The following is a 22787-nucleotide window of genomic DNA, read 5'->3' on the forward strand; positions in this document are numbered from 1 at the left end:
TTAGTGTAGATCAGTCGATTCTTTCCGTGTTCTGATTGCATATAGATTACTGCTTGTACCTGTCTTTATACATAGGGTGGTGGATCTGTGGAATTCATTGGCTGTGGAGGCCAAGACATAAGGTATTTTTAAAGTGGAGATCAATAGGTTCTTGAATAATAAACATGAAAAAAAGGTTATGGGGAGAAGGCAGTTAAATGGGGTTGAGAGGGAATGATAGATCGGTCATGATCGGTAATAAAAACGCAAACTCAATGCTAACATTTATTTCAAAAACAGGGATGTAATGTTGAGGCTCTATAAAGAGCTGGTAAGGCCGCATTTGGAATATTGTGAGCAATTTTAGGCACCATATCTGAGAAAGGATGTGCTGGCACTGGAGAGGGTCCAGAGGAGGTTTACAACAATGACCCCAGGAATGAGTGGGTTAATCTATGATGAGCGTTTGCCGGCACTGGGCCTGTACTCACTGGAGTTTAGAAGAATGAGGGGGGACCTCATTGAAACATACAGAATAATGAGAGGCTTGGATAGAGTGTATGTGGAGAGGATGTTTCCACTAGTGGAAGAGTCTAGGACTAGAAGTCATAGCATCAGCATTAAAGGACGTTCTTACAGGAAGGAGATGAGGAGAAATTTCTTTAATCAGAGGGTGGTGAATCTGTGGAATTCTTTGCCGTGGAGGCCAAGTCAGCAGATATTTTTAAGGCAGAGATAGATAGATTCTTCATTAGGACAGATGTCAGAGGTTGTGGGGAGAAGGCAGGAGAATGGGTCAGGAGGGAGAGATAGATCAGTCATGATTGAATGGCGGAGTAGACTCGATGGGCCGAATTGCCTAATTCTATTCTTATTCCTTATGACCTGATGTTTGAATGGTGGAGTAGACTCAGTGGCCTAATTCTGCTCCTATGACCTACAGTCGTATGGTCTTACAGCACCGTTGCAACTTATGTGGCCCCCAATATTGTTGCACGCTTCCACCAAACTGAATCCCTCAATGCTCATGAACAGAAGGCTGTTGCCCTTTCCCATGGGGTCAACGCATTGGCAGCACTGAGGTTCAGGGTGTCCCTCGGCACTTCCCTCCTGCCGTCTGAATTGTGCCAAATTGGCTGCATTCCCCTGTGGACACCTCGCTGGCCCTCTGTGCCAGATGGTTGTGCAACATTATCCCAGGTCCAGGTAGGTTTCCCCACTGGATTGGGTACGAAGTAAAGAACAACCTAATTGACCGGGAATGTTTCACGGTAGGGAGAGGGACCATTTTGAAAAACTGGAGAGCTGGTGCCTGCCCCACCACTTCAGGACTTGCTGCCACGTTAATGTTACTGGATTTTAAAGCCACTGATTTCTTTCACAATTTCCACTGTAAAACAGGCGTGAAAAATGCCGATGTAAATGAGCTGAAGGCTATAGCCTCCGAACCTGACGAGACACACGTTTACAACGTGGCTGACTTCGATATCATGAACACGATCATTGAAAGTCTCACCAAGACAGTGTGCACACGTGTGGAGGAACAGGACAAAGTGATTAAAGGTATGGTGCTCTGTGTCTGTGCATTGCTTCAGTGTGGCTATACACCAATCAGCCAAAACATTATGACCACTGACAGGTGAAGTGAATTACATTGATGATCTTGTTACAATGGCACCTGTCAAAGGGTGGGATAGATTAGGCAGCAAGTGAACAGACGGTTCTTGAAGTTGATGTGATGGATGCAGGAGAAATGGGCAGGAGTAAAGACCTGAGCGACTTTGACAAGGGTCAAATTGTTATGGCCAGACGACTGGGTCAGAGCACCTCTGAAACGGCAAGGCATGTGGGGTGCTCCCGGTCAGCAGTGGTGAGTACCTACCGACAGTGGTCCGAGGAGGGACAAACCACAAACGACAGGGTGTTGGGCGCCCAAGGCTCATCAATGCGCAAGGGCAATGAAGGCTATCCCATTTGGTTCGAACCGACAGAAGGTCTACTGTGGCACAAGTCACAGAAAATGTTAATGGTGGTCACGGGAGGAATGTGTCACAATATACAGTGCATCGTAACCTGCTGCCTATGGGGCTGCGTAGCCGCAAACTGGTCAGAGTGCCCATGATGAACCCTGTCCACCGTCGAAAGCGCCTACATTGGGCACGTGAGCATCGGAACAGGACCTTGGAGCAGTGGAAGAAGGTTGCCTGGTCCGATGAGTCTCATCATGTGCATGGCCGTGTACGTGTGTGCCGTTTACCTGGGGAAGTGATCCTTTGGGCAATGCTCTGCTGGGAAACCATGCGTCCGGCTATTCATGCGGACATCAATTTGACACGTGCCACCTAACTAAACATCGTTGCAGACCAGGTACACCCCTTCATGGCAATGGTATTCCCTGAAGGCAGTGGCCATCAGCAGGATAATGCGCCCTGCCACACTGCACACATTGTTCGGGAATGGTTTGAGGAACATGATGAAGTGTTCACGGTGTTGCCCTGGCCTCCAAATTCTCCAGATCTCAATCCGATTGAGCATCTGTGGGGTGTGTTGGATCGACAAGTCCGATCCACAGTAGCTCCACCTCGCAACTTACAGGACTTGATCCGCTGCTAATGTTTTGGTGCCAGATACCACAGGACACCTTCAGGGGTCTTGTAGAGTCCACGCCTCAATGGGTCGGCACTATTTTGGTGGCACACGGAGGACCAACAGCATATTAGGCAGGTGGTCATAATGTTTTGGCTCATCAGTGTTTTATTGTACATGTATTGTAACAACTGGAATATTGACTGGAGATGCTTTAAAAAAACGCGCTTGTTTTTGTTTATAAGTTGCAGTGACTGTTTTATATTTTATACAAGAGGAAAATGCACGTTTCCCTCTCATTCTCTCTCTCTTTCGCATCCACCTCTTCTTCTCACTCTCGGAACTTAAGACATGTTGATGGAACAGAATCAGAAGTGTGCGCACTTTCTTACTCCCTTGTACATAGAACATAGAAACATACAGCACAGAAACTGGCACTTCAGCCCACAATGTGTGCTGAACACGTTGCCAAGGTAAACTAATCGTCGGCAGCTTGAGCCTCGATGGTAACGGGAGCCTTGGCGGTGGTGGGGCCTCAGCGGCAATGGGAACCTCGGCGGCGGTCGAGCGTGGGGAGGGGAAGACAATGGAGGATCTGGAGTGGGGGGACCGCCGTGAAGAACAATGGGGACCCAGTGTGGGGGGACCGCCGTGAGAGATGGTGGGAGAACAAAGGGGGACTCAGTGTGGGGGAGGAAGGGCGGGCACTCTAGAGTCATAGAGTCATACTGTGTGGAAACAGGCCCAACGTGCCCACACCGGCCAACAATGTCCCATTTGTCTAGGTTTAGAATCCTCTGCCCAGGAGATAAGATTGTGTCCGTTCGTTTGTTTGTTTGTTCATTTGCTCCGGTTTAGGTGCTGTGCACACGGCAGCCAGCTAACAGTCGCTTGTACTTTGCTTTTTTTTCACTTTTTAAGTTCAAGTTTTTTTTGTGTACCTTGTGTGTTGTGACTGTTGGCAGACCAATTTCCCTCCGGGGTTGAATAACGTTTTATCGTATCCTATCGTATCTGCCTGCACATGATCCATATTCCTCCATTCCCTGAAAAAAAAACCTTTGCTAAACAGAAATGTATCTCTGTTGCTTTTGTAAGTTAAGTGAAGGGAACATTCTGGAAGCTGAGGAAAATAGAGGACAGTGCCCTCAATAACTCTCATGAACAGACAAATTTTGCACCTATCTTGGGCTTTTAGTTTAGTTTCAATAGACAATAGACAATAGACAATAGGTGCAGGAGTAGGCCATTCAGCCCTTCGAGCCAGCACCGCCATTCAATGCGATCATGGCTGATCACTCTCAATCAGTACCCCGTTCCTGCCTTCTCCCCATACCCCCTCACTCCGCTATCCTTAAGAGCTCTACCCAGCTCTCTCTTGAAAGCATCCAACGAACTGGCCTCCACTGCCTTCTGAGGCAGAGAATTCCACACCTTCACCACTCTCTGACTGAAAAAGCTCTTCATCATCTCCGTTCTAAATGGCATACCCCTTATTCTTAAACTGTGGCCCCTTGTTCTGGACTCCCCCAACATTGGAAACATGTTTCCTGCCTCTAATGTGTCCAATCCCCTAATTATCTTATATGTTTCAATAAGATCCCCCCTCATCCTTCTAAATTCCAGTGTATACAAGCCTAATTGCTCCAGCCTTTCAACATACGACAGTCCCGCCATTCCGGGAATTAACCTAGTGAACCTACGCTGCACGCCCTCCATAGCAAGAATATCCTTCCTCAAATTTGGAGACCAAAACCACACAGTACTCCAGGTGCGGTCTCACCAGGGCCCGGTACAACTGTAGAAGGACCTCTTTGCTCCTATACTCAACTCCTCTTGTTATGAAGGCATGTACGGAGGTACAGTGAAAAGTATTTGTTGCGTGCTAACCAGTCAGCAGAAAGACATGGTTATACTCAAGCCAGGGAATTCACCATATCCCTCCCCATGTGGACATTCGGGGAAAAGGGAATTAAATCCAAGTCTTTGGACTTTTTGAATTTGTCTCTTTAATGATTGACCACCATTTTATTGTTATCTCTGCTTGTCACCATTCTAGTCTGGCGTTGGCCACAGCTCTAGGTTTTGAGGTACTTGCTGTGACTCATCGGGCAGAACTCTTATTTCCAAGCCAGAGGCTGTGGATTTCTAGTCCCACGTCAGAGGCCTGAGCATAAATCTTTTTTTCTCCTTTCTTTTTCTCCAGTGCCCTCGGGGGAATTCAGTTGATCGTTAGTAATACTTCTAACCCCATGAAATCACAAGGGCATTTATAAAACTAAGATCTTTCCCAGTCAGTATCATTTAAGACTCAGCAGTCCCTGAATCTACTGGAGAGAGTTTTACACGTGAGAAGTAATTAGTTCTGACGAATCTTTATAATCCTAATGGGAAAGTTAAGGGAGGGAAGTCAGTTCAGTGGTGTGTTTCTGCAGTGTTTTGGGCTTTTGGTAGTTATTTACTTCCAGATTGGAACCATTTTTGGGTGGAACCATTCCACCATGGAGATTCAATTCTGAAGGCTTCTGATCACATGCCCCTTTGCATTGATGATTCCTGCAAGGGATGATGATGATGATGATGATGAGGTTGATTCTTCATTGTCACTTATATTTAGGTACAGTGAAATTATTTGTTTTTGCATACAAAGTAAACAAAAGAGTCACCATAAAGGGGCCGACAAGGTAACAAATGAAGTTGCTCCAGTTTAGTTTAGTTTATTATTATCATGTGTACAGGTGCTCCTCGACTTACGATGGGGTTACGTTCTGATAAACCCATCGGAAATCGAAAATATCAAAAATTCATTTAATACACCTGATCACGTGGCCGGAGGCGAGCTGCGGCTCATTGCCGTCGCCCAGCTTTTGCAGCATCGTAAAGTCGAAATATCGTAAGTTGAAGCATCGTAAGTCGAGGAGCATCTTTACTGAGGTACAGTGAAAAGTTTTAGTTTGCACGCTATCCAGTCAGAAAAAAAGACTGTATATGAATACAATCAAGTCGCACCAAGTGCACAGATAAAAGGTAGACCATTCAGTGCAAGATATTACATTGAAGTCCAATAAAGTCCAATTAATGATGCGAAAGTAGATTAAGGAGCGCGATGTTAGTGTAAGAATTGCTGCTATTGTATTCAAGATGTAAGAGTGGAATGTTTGTAATGGATGACAGCAGATTATAGCAGATAGCCTCTTCTGGGACCGGCAGGCAAAGACACTCCGGGGCCATCCTGGATGTATAGTGCTGCTTTAATTGTAACCTTGCCTGGGAAATGAGGCTGCATGGAGCCGCTGATATGGATCACTCTGGGAGCAGCATGTTTCTACAGTAGCAGTACTATCGATGGGAAGCCTTCGGTGTTTGGAGCCAGTGTTAATCCCCTTCCAGCAGTTTCTATCCTCTAATCCCATCCCTCACAGTTCCAGTCACTAGACCCGTGCCCCAACATCTGGGCAAGTGCCCCACTGCTGGTCATACTTCTGACCACATGCCCCCCCTTCACCCGACCCTCCAGATCTGAACCCTGACTTGGGTTCAACAGCATCCTGAATTTTTGCAGCAGCCCCAGAGAGTGTTGGCGTTGTCCTGTGTGACAATCCTTTGCTAGCTCCAGCTTTAATGGCTTTGAGGAACCCCTAGCCCCTGGCCTTTAATTTGATCAAAAGATGGACTCTGAAGAGTAGGAAATGCTATTTTCACAATATTAATAATTGTGGTGCCTCGAAGATCGTAAATCTTGCATTACAATGAATGAAAGGAATTTGATAAATATTGGTTATGCTTTTGCTACTGAATAGTGATTATCGCTCATAATCCTCCAGGGTTCCTTGTGAGTTCTCTATGAATACTCTAACAGTCAGAGTGAACATCTTTAAAAAGCGTTCATTGTGGAATGCAACGTAAGTTGGATTTGAGACTTGATTTATGGTGGATTTTATCAAAGCATTTAACACTGTAGGTGCTGAGGTTTCTTTCACGATTGTGGACTTAATTACAGTGTTGAGACACTTAATTACAAAGTATTGTCGGCAGATGTTCACTGACTTTGAAGGAGCGATACCTTCAGGAAATTGGCACTTTAATTTGATGGAGAGCGCTGTGCATAACCTCCATCTCATTAACATAAGTGCTAGAATGGATGTTTAAAAGATGTGAAATAACAGGGGAGAGGAAGGAAGTGAAGAACTACTTGCTTTGCTTTCATATCTTCAGGCTGTTCCATTGTGGTGGAAGCTTCCTGCTCAAGCGATGACTTTTGACTGTATTGTTAATTTTTTTAGTTTGCCTAAAGTTCCTCTGATTCGTGACCATAAGTGATAGGAGAAGCATTAGGCCATTCGGCCCATCAAGTCTACTCTGCCCTTCTCCCCATAGCCTCTGTCACCTGTACTAATCAAGAAGATTCTATGAGGCAAAGTCATAATGAGAGAGTCCACAACTGGTTCAAGATGAATAGCGGGAAAATGTCACATTTATAGACACCAATACTACAACCAAAGTTGACACCTGGAATAGATTGGAGATCTAGAAGGATAAGTGGGATCCCTTGATGGAAGCGAGAGAGGAGGTGCAGGAACAGGTGTCACAACTCCGAGGCTGCAATCGTGTATAGGCTTTCCTTTGACTGGAGAGCACGCAAAAAAAAAAAGGCCTTTTTACTGTTCAGGTGACAATAATAAGCTAAACTAAAACTAAACTGGGGAGGGAGGGGTAGTGTTGAGTAAACCAAGGAGTTGTGGAGGGGGGAGTCTCTACAGAAAGAGGAAATGGTGGGGATGGAAGATGTGCATTGTTCTATGCTGGCTCTTTGAAAAGGTTCTTCATTTTCCTCCAACTCTCCTGTATATTTCTATCCTTTTCAGTATTTATTTTGAGACATTATTACCTCAACCTCTTCCAGCTAAATGCATCTGTTGGCAACCTTGCTGTTCCTCATGTGCCTACACTGAGCCACACCCATTCCTTGAGCAACTTTCACAGCCTTTAAGTGCTTTCCAGCCAGTGAGGTGTGGTTGAAGGATAGCCTCATCAAAACTAAACTATACCTATAGTAACTATACTAAACCTGGGATATTTTTATCGGTATGAAGAGGATCTGTAAACAAAACCATTCCGGTGTAACACTATTGTTTACTTTAGAGATATATCATGGAAACAGCAGCCTATCCCGCTGAGTTACTCCAGTCCTCCTTCGGCCTATCGTGTTCACGCTGACCAGCGATCATCCCGTACACTAGCGCTATCCTACACACCAGGGACAATTTACAATTTAATAATAATAATAATAATAATAATAATATTCATTTATTGTCATTGCAACGAGTACAACGAAATTAAAAAAATAGCCAATCCTGACGGTGCGTACAAACATATATGCAATAAATGCAAAAACAAATAAATACATAAATACAATTAAATACAATTATATTAAGTACAAGATTTTTTAACGGTGTTGCCTAGTGCAAAGGTAGTGTTCAGTTCTCGTATGGCCCTGGGGTAAAAACTGTTCTTAAGTCTGTTTGTTCGGGATTTGATCGACCTGAAACGTCGACCAGAGGGCAGATGAACAAACAGACGGTGGCCGGGGTGGGATGGATCTTTTATTATTTTGCCTGCTCTACTGAGGCAGCGTAGGCTGAACAGGTGCTCCAGGGAGGGCAGTGAGCAGCCGATGATCTTCTGGGCCGTCGTGATGACCCTCTGAAGGGCCTTCCTGTCCTTTTCTGAGCAGCTGGCATACCATGTGGTTATACAGTATGCCAGCACACTCTCGATGGAGCAGCGATAGAAGGACAACATGAGCTTCTCCTGCAGGTTGGTTTTCCTGAGGATCCTCAGGAAGTGGAGTCTCTGCTGTGCCTTCTTTACTGTGGTGATGGTGTTGGTAGACCAGGTAAGATCCTCTGCGATGTGCGTACCCAGGAACCTGAAAGCTGGTACCCTTTCCACACAGACCCCATTGATGTAGAGTGGGTCGTAATCTCCACTGGTTTTTCTAAAGTCAATTATAAGTTCCTTTGTTTTGGAGGAGTTCAGGACCAGATTGTTCACTGAACACCATGCTGCCAGCCTTTGGATTTCATCCCTATAGGCTGTCTCATCTCCTTCTGAGATGAGTCCAACCACAGTCGTGTCATCCGCGAACTTGATGATGGTGATGGTGGGATGGGTGGGGGCGCAGTCGTGAGTGTAGAGGGAGTAAAGGATGGGGCTCAACACACAGCCCTGTGGTGAGCCGGTGCTCAGTGTAATGGTGGAGGAGAGGTGAGGGCCTATTAACCTACAAACCTGCATGTCTTCGGAGTGAGTGGGGAAAACGGACTTGAAACTCCAGGCACAGTTAGAGTGCATTGGTGGAACTCTGGACGGTGGACTGTAAGTCTCATTGTGAAAGCCACAGTGGGCACACACTGCTGATGCAGGAGCGCTGATGTGCAAGGTGGCCAAGGCCACTTTGAGGAGATTAGTGAAGCATTTTGGACAGGAATTGAGATAGATCAGTTTTGCGTATCAATCCTGTGGAATAAAGACCAAGATGGATTGGTATCAATTAAACAACTATGTGGGAATGTGAACATCCGTTTGGGAATGAGAAAGTAAACACACACTCCTGATTTATGAAAATGCACTGTGGTGTGGTTTTGATCACTCTTTCACTTAATGTTTGAGAAAAGGGATTCAATCCTCACTATAGTTAACTTGCTGTTGAAATCGACAGTTTCTGTAACAGCTGAATTGTCTATGCCTGCATTGTAACTCTGTCACTTTGAGGTAATAAATCTCTTGCCTACTTGCTTGTAGGTTTTTTGTTTGCTCAAACTATTTGAATAAATTCACAATGAATCATTCTGTCTTCTGTCACTGTTTCTGTCCTTTGACATTAAAATAAAGACTTACCACAGCTACCAAGGTCACACGGAGCAGAGGCTGTAGACGTTCATTATTTTCAACACTCTTCATTGTTATCTCTACTCAAAGCAGCAGCTCCTCTCTGAATGTGTGAGGTTACATTTAAGAGGCAGACGAGACTGCGGATGCTGGAATCTTCAGCAAAACTCAAAGTGATGGAGGAACTCAGCGATCAGGCTTATCTGGGGAGGGAATGGACAGGCCAGGTTTTGGGTCACGACCCTTCCAGATTTGGTTCATTCCCTCCACAGATGCTGCCCGACCTGCTGAGTTGTTCCTTCGCTTTGTGTTTTACCTTTAACAGACACTTGAATTTTTAATGTGTAGCAAGTGCTGGGGAAATATGTTAGTGTAGATAGTACTTGACGGTTGGCATCACCATGGTGGGCCGAAAGGCCTGTTACTCTACTGCTGGAATCCATGAGCACATAGAAGTGTTCTCTAGTTTACATGATTATGCTGTTTGTATGTCAGGTTGTATGTTTGTCAACTGACTGGCTTATTCTGCTCACCTGCTCATCACGGGTGTCTGTTTCATGCAAAGGGGACGGATTCAAAGACCAGTTCATTCTTTCTGAACCTGACTGATGTGATTTTTCCAATATATTGATTGCAGGTTCTCAGTTTATGTGCAAGTCTCCAGCTATTGCCGATATCGTTGTTCTTGTGGACGGCTCGTGGAGCATCGGCCGACTTAATTTCCGACTCGTGCGACTGTTTTTGGAGAACTTGGTTAGTGCTTTCAATATAGATTCTGACAAAACCAGAATAGGTGAGTCCATCTTCGACAATACCGGGAAAATATGCGTTTAATCTTTGTTTGTCAAATCGTGCAAATTGAAGGATGTTTTACTGGCCTTCGTTGTCTGTACTAGTACAAGGTTCTCAGGACATCTGCTGTATTTCCCACCCACCCCCCCCCCCCCCTACCACCCCCAATTTCACATGCTTGAACTAAATATTCTCAAAGCAGATGCTGGAAATTGGAAATAAAAAACAGAGTGCAGGAAGCACTCAGCTGGTCCGACAGTATCTGCGGAGAGAGAACAAGCTTCAGGTAAATTACTATTTCCAATCCTGACAAATATCATTCAGCGAGACCATGAACTTTGTTTCTCTCTCCGCAGATGCTCCCTGACCTACTGAGTGTTACCTTTATTCTCTGTTTTTATTTATGTATTCCCACTCTCATTCACCTCCCTGCTCATGGAGTTTGAGAGCTCTCAACACTTGTGCTCACATTTTGACCCAGTTGTTCAGCCTTTCGTGGGAATGGCACCCAAATGATTCCCAGCTGATGTACTGTCCTGCCACTACCCTCTGCTCTTGCTCATGAACTGGCCCCAACATCAAAGTCACCTGCCCTGTGGCATTATATTGAGGCTCCAGCAAAGATGGTGCACTGGTGTCAATGCTTTACACCAGCTTCCTCCTATCCCTGTGTTTTCCCATCTCCCCAACATCTCCTTCTATTGTTCACTCCTTTGGGTGAATCCAATTTAAACCCAATCCTGTCATTTACCTCAATATCTTCCAGTGGGAATGAGCTCCACATTCTCCCACTCTCTGCATAATATTGCAAGACTGGATTTTCTAATTGCCTTGGTTTATTCAGGGCCTGTAGTTTTTCATATGCTCCATCCCAAGACTGTGCCCAATGCTGAAGATATTTGCTGATCTCATGCTGTAAGAACACTTGCTCTGTTACTACAACCTCTCCATTCTGATATTATCCTTCTTTCTCCCTCCTCTCTTTCTCTCTCTCTCTTTCTCTCTCTCTTTCTCTCTCTCTTTCTCTCTCTCTTTCTCTCTCTCTTTCTCTCTCTCTTTCTCTTCTTTCTCTCTTTCTCTCTTTCTCTCTCTTTCTCTCTTTCTCTCTCTCTTTCTCTCTTTCTCTCTTTCTCTCTCTCTCTCTCTCTCTCTCTCTCTCTCTCTCTCTCTCTCTCTCTCTCTCTCTCTCTCTCTCTCTCTCTCTCTCTCTCTCTCTCTCTCTCTCTCTCTCTCTCTCTCCCTCTCCCTCTCCCTCTCCCTCTCCCTCTCCCTCTCCCTCTCCCTCTCCCTCTCCCTCTCCTCTCTCTCTCTCTCTCTCTCTCTCTCCCTCTCTCCTCACTCTTTCTCTCTCTCCTACTCACCCTCTCTCACTCTCACTGTCACTCTCTACTTTACCATTCTCCGGCCTAGAGGCTGTGAGTCTTCCTGAGTTCCAACTCCTCCTGTCAGAGGGAGAAACAAAAGTGCAGAGGGCTTTCGAATGTCTCTTCCACCTGAGCAAGTGAACTCTTCCTGGGTTCTGAGCCTCAGAAAGGGCAGCTTGCGGCTACAATTTAAATCAGAGTTCAAATGGTTAATAAGACACTGATGCTTTGCTCCTTGACAGTTTAATAAGTTCCTGGATTTTATTATGAGAAAAATGAAACCATTCACCAGAGTTGCAGCCAGGGGACTGTTTGGTCTTTGGGTCAACAGCTGTGTTTGGCAATGATTCATGTGTTTCCCTAAAATGTTTTAAGCAGATTACGCTGTGTAATTTTCACATTAACTATAATGCAAAGTTACTCAATTGTGTTGTTGGAATGTTAAATGGGAAGAATAAAGACTTCCCTTTTTGATACATGCTAAGTGCTATTTCAACCAGAAGAAAAAAGCAGATACTGACTCCACTTATTGAATAAACACATGGATGCGCTGTGTTCTGAGCTTGCCTTCCCCTGTTTTCAGGACTGGCTCAGTACAGTGGAGACCCGAGGGTAGAATGGAATCTGAACCAACACAGCACAAAGGAGGCTGTACTGGACGCTGTCAGAAATCTGCCTTACAAAGGCGGCAACACACTTACAGGTACTGAGCCTTGCACAGGTAACCAACCGCGCGACCTACTAGTGCTACAGCTTTGCATAGAGTCATAGTCATCGAGTCACACAGAGTGGAAACAGGCCCTTCAGCCCAACTTGCCCACGCCAACCAACAATATACCTATCAATACTAGTCCAACCTGCCTGCGTTTGGCCCATATCCCTCCAAACCCATCCGGTCCATGTATCTATCTAAATGCTTCTTAAATGTTGTGATTGTACCTGCTTCAACTACATCCTCCGGCAGCTTGTTCCATACATCCACCCTCCTTTGAGTTAAAAAGTTGCCCCTCAGGTTCCAAGTAAATCTTTCCCCACTCAGCTTAAACCTATGTCCTCGGGTTCTCAATTCCCTTACTCTAGGCAAATGTATGTGCGGTTACCTTATTTATTCCTCTCATGATTTTGTACACCTCTATAAGATCACCCCTCATCCTCCTGCACTCCAAGGAATAAAGTCCTCGCCTGATCAACCATTCCTTATAGCTCAGGACCTTGAGTCCTGGCAACATCTTTGTAAATCTTCTCTGCACCCTTTCCTGCTTGACATCTTCCCTATAACATGGTGGACAAAACAAATCTTGGCCATCATTAACAATGTTTATCAGTTTGATCAGTTTTCCATCAAATATTCGTCTGTTGAATGAGAATAAGGCACTGTCCTAATAGCAGCCATCTGTGTCAGATGGTTGGGGTCCAAGCCCCACTTCAGACCGACATGTAGTGCCAAACTGAGGGAGTGTTGGCCGGTCGGAGTTCCCCATTTCAAATGAGACAGGAGATGGGGGCTGAGGTAAATACTACGTCTGAAAGCTGGCCTTTCTGTCAATGTCCCACACTCTTGATGCTGTCCTGGAGTAATGGGCAAGATCTTTTTGATTAAACACTTAAGTGGGATTTGAACCTATAACTTTTGGCCTTAGGGACCAGACTGACCCATGAGACTTCTTTGATAGCCTGTGGGTCGAGACCCTTTTTCAGACTCTTCATCTCTCCAAGCATCTCTTGTGTCTGGAGATAGGCCACAGATGAGTCATGTTATATATAGTGTGTGGAGCGGTCTTATTGAAATATTATAATCCTGAACACTATTTGAATGCAGCTGGTCAAATTGACATTCATTTTATTAAATCTTGTTTAACTGAAAAGTTGGCCTTGGTAAAGCCAACCACAAAACTGTCAGATCATTGTAAAATCTCCTCTTGGGGTTGCACGGTGGTGCAGAGGTAGAGGTGCTGCCTTGCAGCGCCAGAGACCTAGGTTCAATCCTGACTACAGGTGCTGTCTGTACGGAGTATGTATGTTCTCCCAATGAGCGTGTGGGTGACCCTGTTTCCTCCCTCGCTTCAAAGACATACAAGTTTGTAGGTTAATTGGCTTTGGTAAAGATTGTAAATTACCCAGTGCATAGGACAGTGCGAGTGTACGGGGATCGCTGGTCGGCCGGACTTGGTGGGCCCAAGGGCCTGTTTCCACCCTAGATCTCTAAACTGAATTAAACTCTTATCCACTGATGTCCTTCCAGGAAGAGGAAATCTGTTTTCTTCTCTTGGTCTGGCATGTATGCATTTCCAGCCGTAGAGCAAAGACTCCCAACTCGGTTCAGGGGGAGATGGGTATGGATAATTAAAGTGGTCTTACCAGCAATGTCCATATCACAAGGACAAATCAACTTCAGTGAATGATGGAACATGCTGGAAGCTGCAAGACACTGCCTCCTCTTCCATTGAACTGATCTCCATATCACTTACGACAGAAACCTAAAAAACGCCAGATAAAGTCAAGTGGCAGCTTAGGCTCTGGGCTAGACTCTATTACCCCGAGTCTAAAAGTTGTAGTGTATCTGTGGAAATCTTTTGTCCCACAGGGTTGTGCAGGAGTAAAGATATCTGAAGGCATTTGAGGAGGAAGCAGATGCATTCTGAAATTGAGAGCCATGTGGAACGGGCACAGGGAGTTTGAAGCCTGGGGCAGATCAACCATGATCATGCTGAATAGGAGGGCAGCCTTGAGGCCCTATGGCTATTCCCACCTCTATTTTCTTGTATTGAGAGATGAGGCACCGCTTTAAACAACCGAGTCTCTAATCTGATGTAAGACCAAATGAGTTTGATTAGGGTGCTGGCCGACCTGATGTGCCACAAACCTGTTCCCTCGCATGTGGAAGTAAAAGTCCTCTCTCTGTCCTGTAAGGGTCAGTGAAGGGGATTGTCAGTGATCCAGGCACACATGCCTTTCATACATAACATTACCCTTTGGGGACTTTTCTACCTGGTTTTAGGTCTCGCTTTGACGTACATACTGAAGAACAGTTTTAAGCCCGAGGCTGGTTCGAGGACTGGTGTGCCGAAGATTGGGATCCTGATCACAGATGGCAAATCTCAGGATGACGTTCACTCATCGGCTGAGAGTTTACGTGATGCTGGCATCGAGCTCTTTGCTATCGGTAGGTCGCTGGAATTTCTGGTATGAATTGACTTGTGCCGTTTGTTGCTATTTTCTGCACAAAGATTGAAATGAGCTTGCTTCTCCCCGGTATTTCATTTTAGCTCTGTAATAGAAGTTTTGTTTGCGAGAGTGAAACCTGTATAAATGGATTCTGCTGAAGAAGCTGTCAATAAGACTCAGGGGAGGTCTTTATTTTGCCTGCATGTTTGAATGGTGGAGTAGACTCAGTGGCCTAATTCTGCTCCTATGACCTACAGTCGTATGGTCTTACAGCACCGTTGCAACTTATGTGGCCCCCTATATTGATGCACGCTTCCACCAAACTGAATCCCTCAATGCTCATGAACAGAAGGCTGTTGCCCTTCCCCATGGGGTCCACGCATTGGCAGCACTGAGGTTCAGGGTGTCCCTCGGCACTTCCCTCCTGCCGTCTGAATTGTGCCAAATTGGCTGCATTCCCCTGTGGACACCTCGCTGGCCCTCTGTGCCAGATGGTTGTGCAACATTATCCCAGGTCCAGGTAGGTTTCCCCACTGGATTGGGTACGAAGTAAAGAACAACCTGATTGACCGAGAATGTTTCACGGTAGGGAGAGGGACCATTTTGAAAAACTGGAGAGCTGGTGCCTGCCCCACCACTTCAGGACTTGCTGCCACATTAATGTTACCGGATTTTAAAGCCACTGATTTCTTTCACAATTTCCACTGTAAAACAGGCGTGAAAAATGCCGATGTAAATGAGCTGAAGGCTATAGCCTCCGAACCTGACGAGACACACGTTTACAACGTGGCTGACTTCGATATCATGAACACGATCATTGAAAGTCTCACCAAGACAGTGTGCACACGTGTGGAGGAACAGGACAAAGTGATTAAAGGTATGGTGCTCTGTGTCTGTGCATTGCCTCAGTGTGGCTATATATTGTACCTATATTGTAATAACTGGAATATTGGCTGGAAATGCTCAATTGGCAGCACGCTTTTAAAAAACTCACTTGTTTTTGTATTTTTAGTTGCAGTGACTGACCTGTAAGTTTTATATTTTGTACAAGAGGAAAATGCATATTTCTCTCTCGTTCTCTGTCTCGCATCCTCCTCTTCCTCTCCCTCTCTGAACTGAAGACATGTTGATGGAACAGAATCAAAAGTGTGTGCACTGTCCTACACCCCTGTACATAGAACATAGAAACATACAGCACAGGAACTGGCACTTCAGCCCACAATGGCTGTGCTGAACATGATGCCAAGGTAACCTAATTCCATCTGCCCGCATATGATCCCTAGTCCTCCATTCCCTGATGAAGCCCTTTGCTAAACAGAAATTTATCTCTGTTGCTTTTGTAAGTTAAGTGAGGGGAACATTCTAGAAGCTGAGGAAAATAGTGCAGAGAGGGCAGTGCCCTCCCTCACACTCATCAACACACTCTCTTTTAGCTTAGTTTTATTGCTTTTAGTTGAGTTTATTATTACCAGTGCTGATTTACAGTGAAAAGCATTTGTTGCGTGCTAACCAGTTAGAAGAAAGACATGGTTACACTTGAGCTAGGGAATTTACCACATCACTCCCCATGTGGACGTTCCGGGAAGAGGGAATTAAATCCAAGTCTCCTCACTTTTTAAAATTTGTCTCTTTAATGATTGACCACCATTTTATTGTTAACTCTGCTTCTCATCATTCTCATCTGGCGCTGGCCACTGTTCTAGGTTTTGCGGTATTTGCTATGACTCGTGGCAGAACTCTTATTTCCAAGCCAGAGGCTGTGGATTTCTAGTCCCACATCAGAGGCCTGAGCATAAATTTGAACTGCTGCTGCAGTGCTGTTGGTGCCTGCCTTCATCGGTTGGGGATTGAGTATAAGAGGCAGCAAGTCATGTTGCAGCTTTATAAAACTATGGTTAGACCGCATTTGGAGTATTGCATGCAATTCTGCTCACTCCATTACAGGAAGGATGTGGAGACTTTGGAGTGGGTGCAGAACATGTTTACCAGAATGCTGCCTAGGTTCGAGGGTATTCCAAGGAGAAGTTGGACAAACTTTGATTGTTTTCTCTGAAGCATTGGAGGTTGAGGGGAGAGCTGATAGAAGTATATAAAATTATGAGAGACATACTGGCGCAGTGGTAGAGTTTCAGTCTCACAGTGCCAGAGACTTTAGTTTGATCCTGACTACGGCAGCTGGCCGTATGGAGTTGGTATGTTCTCCCTGTGAGCACGTGGATTTTAGGGTGTTACAGTGGCACAACGATAGAGTTGCTGCCTCACAACGTCAGGGATCCGGGTTAAATCCTGACTATGGGTGCTGTCTGTACGGAGTATGTACATTTTCCCTGGGACCACGTGGGTCTTTTCCAGGTGTTCTGGTTTCCTCCCACATTCCAAAGACGTGCAGGTTGGTTAATTGGCTTTTGTAAATAATGTAGAACCAGTTTATGGGTGATCGTTGATCGGCACAGACTCAGTGGGCCAAAGCGCCAGTTTGCATTGCTTTATCTCTAAAACTAAAGCATAGACAAGGCAGATAGTCAGAACCTTTCTCTCAGGGTTGAAATGTCAAAGACTAGAAAGCATAGTTTTAAGGTCAGAGAGGATATGTTTAAAGGAGATAGGCAGATCAGCTTTTTTTACCAGAGAGTGGTGGGTGCTTGGAACGTGCAGCCAGGAATGGCAGTGGAAGCAGATATGATAGTGGCATTTATAAAACTTTTAGAAAGGCACTTGGAATTGCAGGGACTGTAGGGATATGGATCACATACTGGCAGAGTAGATTAGTTGAATTTTGACATCATGTTTGGCATCGATGCTGTGGGATGAAGGGCCTGGTCCTGTGCTGTACTCTAATATGTTCTTTGAGAGATACACTGTTGGGCGACCGGACTCTGGATGAACCAGTAAACTAGGTCCATAATCTTTAGTAGTCACCTGGCAGAAGTGCTGGTCCGGGGGGTTCTGTGGGGCTGAACTTTGCTGGGAAGTGTAGCTGCAGTCCTCAAATTCAACCTGCCCAAACCCAACCACAAACCACTTTCTTACCAAAGAAACCTCCTCCCCTTGGCTCCAGATCTGATAAAACTTTGAAGAATTAGTGTGATAATCCTGGTACCTTGGGCAATTTAATCCCTCAATCATCACAGATTTCAGGCTATCTGCATGGCGACACAGTGGTGCAGCTGTAGAGTTGCTGCCTTATAGCGCCAGAGACCCAAGTTTGATCCTGACTACGGGTTTTTTACTTTCTCCCCGTGACCGCGTGGGTTTCCTCCGGGTGCTCTGGTTTCCACCCATATTCCAAAGACATCGAGGGTTGTAGGTCAATTGGGTGCTGTAAATTGTTCCCAATGTGTAGGATGGAATGGATGATTGCTGGTCAGAGTGGACTCGGAGGATCAAAGGGCCTGTTTCCACTCTGAAATGGAAACTAAAACTAAAATGTTCCGTTGCTCTGTATGGGCTCTTGCTGTGCAGTGGATGCAGTTCTGACATTGTATTGATGATCCTCGTTGGCTGTAGAGGGTTTGGTAAGTTGGCTGCAGAGGGTTTGGGAAATGATGGTGTAGAAATGAAAGCCTGTCTTTGTTGATCTTACTCCATCCATAGAAGCCACAGGGAGTGTGAGCCTGGTGTCAGCTGCACCCTCGAACCTTGTCATCACCAACATCACCGCCCGGAGTTTCCATGTCAGTTGGTCACACGCACCAGGAAACGTGGAGAAATACCGTGTGGTCTATTACTCCACCACTGCAGGTCAGCCAGAAGAGGTACTTCAGCCGCTCTCTGAGATTGTACCAAGAACTTTATGCACAAACAAGAAGCCAACAAAATTCAGTCACTGCTAAACCGAAACAAAATCAGAGAGTGCTGTAAATGCTCACCAGGTCAGTCGGCATCACTGGAGAGAGAAGCAGAGTTAACATTTCAGGTCGATTTGAGAAGGCACAATGGCGTAGCGGTAGAGTTGCTGTCTTGCAGCGCCAGAGACCCGGGTTTGATCCTGACTACGAGTACTGTCTGTATGGAGTTTGTACGTTCTCCCCGTGACCTGTGTAGGTTTTTTCCGGGTGCTCCGGTTTCCTCCCATACTCCAAAGACGTACAGGTTTGTAGGTTAATTGGCTTTGGTAAATTGTCCCTAGTGCATGTAGGATAATGTTAGTTTGCGGGGATCGCTGGTTGACGCGGACCTGTTGGGTCAATGGGCCTGTTTCCGCGCTGTATCTCTAAACTAAACTAAACTAAAGTAAACTAAATCGCTCATCAAAACTTGATAAAAGTTTGTGATAAACCAGGCCTTAAGTACTGAAGCAGAAAAGGGGAGAATAAAAGAGTACAGGATGGATAGCAAGTGAGTTAAATGAGAAGGGGAATAATATGTGGAACAAGGTCAAGAAACAGAAGGTGCAGCCAGGAGTTTTGGGATGCGGCAGAACCAGTGCAAGGATAAAATGGGAGCAGTGAAGCTGATCAGAAATTGTAATATGTCTAATTATATTTAATTGAAATGTATTTTAAAACCAAGTTTAGATTGTAAAGAAATAAATATATCAGTGTGGAAATATTTGTTAGGATAAAAAAAACTTATAAGGCTGTGAAAAGCAGCTGGTTAACTGTTGTTTATCTGGTGAGGTTACTGTGTATAATTCGGAAGGAACTGGAGATAGGTTCCCAGAATGTGACAGGGGCTGTTTCAGGCATGAATACTTAGCACCTTAACCCATCAGCGGCTGGCTTATAACTAACATAAATGCCTCAACCACACTTCATCATTCCCAAGTGGAAGTACATTCACGTGCTCTGACTTCTGTAATGCAAGTCCATAAATCCATTCTGAACTGATTCTGCTTTGATTTTATTGTTTGACAGTATTAGGTTTAATTTGGGGCACTTTATTGATGATTCTATCTAAATGCAGTTGTTCACGATTTAGCGTGCATCTGGTTCAGTCTGGAGTAGCTTTTTTTGATTTGATCATAATTAAGATTTTTTTAACTGTGAACAAAAACTTTAGGCAAACTTTCCTGTTTTTGATTGCTGCATTAAGTCTCAATCAAATAGGGGTATTGATACCAAGAATGGCTGCACATTCCATTGTTGCTCATATTTCTGCGGTTTGGGAAGCTCCCACAAGTTGCCCAACTAACTTGGTAGAAACAAGGAACTGCAGATGCTGATTTACAAAGAAAAAAGACACAAAGTGCTGGAAGAAGTCAGCAGGTCAGGTCTGACCCGAAACATCACCTATCCATGTTCTCCAGAGATGCTGCCTAACCTACTGAGTTACTCCAGCACTTTGTGTCTTTTGTGTAATCACGTGACAGATTCATAGAGTAAGTAATGGAGAGATACAGCAGAGAAACAGGCCCTTCGGCCCACCGAGTACACACCAACCATCCCATTTACACTAGGAACACATTGATCACAGATTCTCATCAACTATCGCTCCCTTTCACCACCCCACACCCCAACCACCCTACCCCCGATTCTACTACTGAGCACCTAATTAACCTAAAAGACCTGTAGGTATTTGGGATGTGGGTGGAAATTGGAGCACCCAGAGGAAACCCATATGGAAACAGGGCAAAGCTGGAAACTCTACACAGAGAGCGTGGAGGTCAGGATTGGTGCTGGGTGTCTGGCGCACTGTGCACCGATGTTATTGGTCAACATTTAAAAATTCCAGCCATAGGTTTAATACAGTCTGACTGATGCTCACACTAATAACTACCTGGTGCCTTCCCATTAGTCTGAGACTCTGATCCTTGAATGTATACAGCCCAGTTGGGGGAAACATCATCTACCTGTCATACTCTATAGGCAGTTTGTGATTAGTGAAAGGAATGCAATAGCAATGGCTCGGCAATCAGGTAGTCGTGGTTGTGATGGCATGGAAGAAATACAGGTGTCTCTCTCTTTCTCTTTCCCTGCTAGGTGGTTGTGGACGGGATAGAATCAACTGCCGTTCTCCGGAATCTGATGTCCTTGACGGAGTATCAGATCGCGGTGTTTGCCATCTACACAAAGGCTGCCAGTGAAGCTCTCCGGGGCACCGCAACTACACGTAAGTATTACCTAGCTAAGCTTCACATCTGCCAATCTTCCTGGAGTCCCGAGGGTTTGAAGGTTAATTTCCTAGACATGTCTCCGATCAAAAACGTGGGAGAAAGGTGATCTCATTCTCTGCTTTAATAAAGGAAGGATTGTGCTTGACGGCACTGGGCCTGTACTCACTGGAGAACGAGGGGGACCTCAATGAAACGTACAGGATAGTGAAAGGCTTGGATGGAGTGGATGTGGAGAGGATGTTTCCACTAGTGGGAGAGTTTAGGACTGGAGGTCATAGCCTCAGAATTATAAGATGTTCTTTGAGGAAGGAGATGAAGAGGAATTTCTTTAGTCAGAGGATGGTGAATAGAAACGTAGAAAATAGGTGCAGGAGGAGGCCATTCGGCCCTTCGAGCCAGCACCGCCAAAGACTTACAGGTATGTAGGTTAATTGACTGGGTAAATGTAAAACATTGTCCCTAGTGGGTGTAGGATAGTGTTAATGTGCGAGGATCGCTGGGCGGCGCGGACTTGGTGGGCCGAAAAGGCCTGTTTCCGCGCTGTATATATATGATATGATATGATATTGTGATCATGGCTGATCATCCCCAATCAATAACCCGTGCCTGCCTTCTCCCCATATCCCTTGATTCCACTAGCCCCTAGAGCTCAATCTGTGGAATTCTTTGCCACAGAAGGCTGTGGAGGCAAAATCAGTGGATATATTTAAGGTAGAGATAAATTGATTCTTGATTAGTATGGGTGTCAGAGGTTATGGGGAGAAGGCAGGAGAATGGGGTTAGGAGGGAGAGATAGATCAGCCATGATTGAATGGCGGAGTAGACGATGGGCCGAATGGCCTAATTCTACTCATATCTCTTAAGATCTTATGATATGATTGCAAATGGCTGAACACAATTTAGTCCGGAAGGAAGGTGGGAGGAGGAAGATCACACAATGACATTTCCACATCCGACACAGACTTGGTAACTCTTACCTAAACATCAACTCTGACATTTGCAAATTTAAATATTTGGGCTTGAGAAGCAGTTTTGATTATGCGTGGAATGCAGACACAGCGACGAAAAATGTTGTTTTTTGTAAGTAAAGGTCAGACAGTGGGAAGAAGGGCCTGGCCAGGGGCCGGAGGCTGAGATTTGGCTGAGCCTTCTGCTATTAGAGTCTGAAACAATTCACACAGTAAATCCTGAATAATGCTTTGTAGCATTGCCCTTTATAGAAATAGACAGAAGATTATTCATTGTTCACAAAATTAGACCACACAGCAGTCCAAGACTTGATTTTAAGGTCAAAGTCATAACTATTAGACAATAACTGACAGCAGTAAGGACCTGAGGGGGCTGACAGGATGGATGTGGAAAAGGGAATTAGTCTTGTAGGAGCATCTGGAACTGGGGTCAAAGAATAAGTGGTTTCCCATTTTGTACTGAGGTGAGGCAAGGATTGTGAGTCTTTGGAACTGTCTTCTGCAAAGAGCAGTGGAACTGAGTCTGAATATTTCTTAAGGCAAAAGTAGATAGATTCTTGATACGCAAAGAGGTGAAGGGTTACCGGAGATAGGTGGGACTGGGTAGCTGAGCATATTCTGAAGATAGACACAAAGTGCTGGAGTAACTCAGCAGGTCAGGCAGCATCTCTGGAGAAAAAGGATGGACGTATGCCTACTTTGAAGAAGTTTCCTCTGAAACGTTACCCATCCTTTTTCTCCAGAGATTCTGCCTGACCCGCTGTGTTACTCCAGCACTTTAGACAATAGACAATAGACAATAGGTGCAGGAGTAGGCCATTCGGCCCTTCGAGCCAGCACCGCCATTCAATGTGATCATGGCTGATCATTCTCAATCAGTACCCCGTTCCTGCTTTCTCCCCATACCCCCTGACTCCGCTATCCTTAAGAGCTCTATCTAGCTCTCTCTTGAATGTATTCAGAGAATTGGCCTCCACTGCCCCCTGA

General features: G+C 45.2%; 1 protein-coding gene across 4 annotated transcripts in view; it reads left to right on the top strand.

Moving 5' to 3' along the window:
* Window positions 1-1407: 1407 nt before the first annotated feature.
* Window positions 1408-22787, top strand: part of LOC144592731 (collagen alpha-1(XIV) chain-like) — a 109178-nt gene continuing 87798 nt past the window's right edge. For all 4 annotated transcript variants that reach the window (XM_078397656.1, XM_078397657.1, XM_078397658.1 and 1 more), the window contains exons 1-7: window positions 1408-1542; window positions 10094-10249; window positions 12196-12315; window positions 14611-14775; window positions 15493-15654; window positions 18372-18532; window positions 20699-20828. In XM_078397656.1, the coding sequence (XP_078253782.1) occupies window positions 1470-1542; window positions 10094-10249; window positions 12196-12315; window positions 14611-14775; window positions 15493-15654; window positions 18372-18532; window positions 20699-20828 (967 nt within the window). In that variant the 5' untranslated portion in view covers window positions 1408-1469. The remainder of the gene's footprint in view (window positions 1543-10093; window positions 10250-12195; window positions 12316-14610; window positions 14776-15492; window positions 15655-18371; window positions 18533-20698; window positions 20829-22787) is intronic.

Source organism: Rhinoraja longicauda, chromosome 4 (assembly GCF_053455715.1).
Source record: "Rhinoraja longicauda isolate Sanriku21f chromosome 4, sRhiLon1.1, whole genome shotgun sequence".
NCBI lineage: Eukaryota > Metazoa > Chordata > Chondrichthyes > Rajiformes > Arhynchobatidae > Rhinoraja > Rhinoraja longicauda.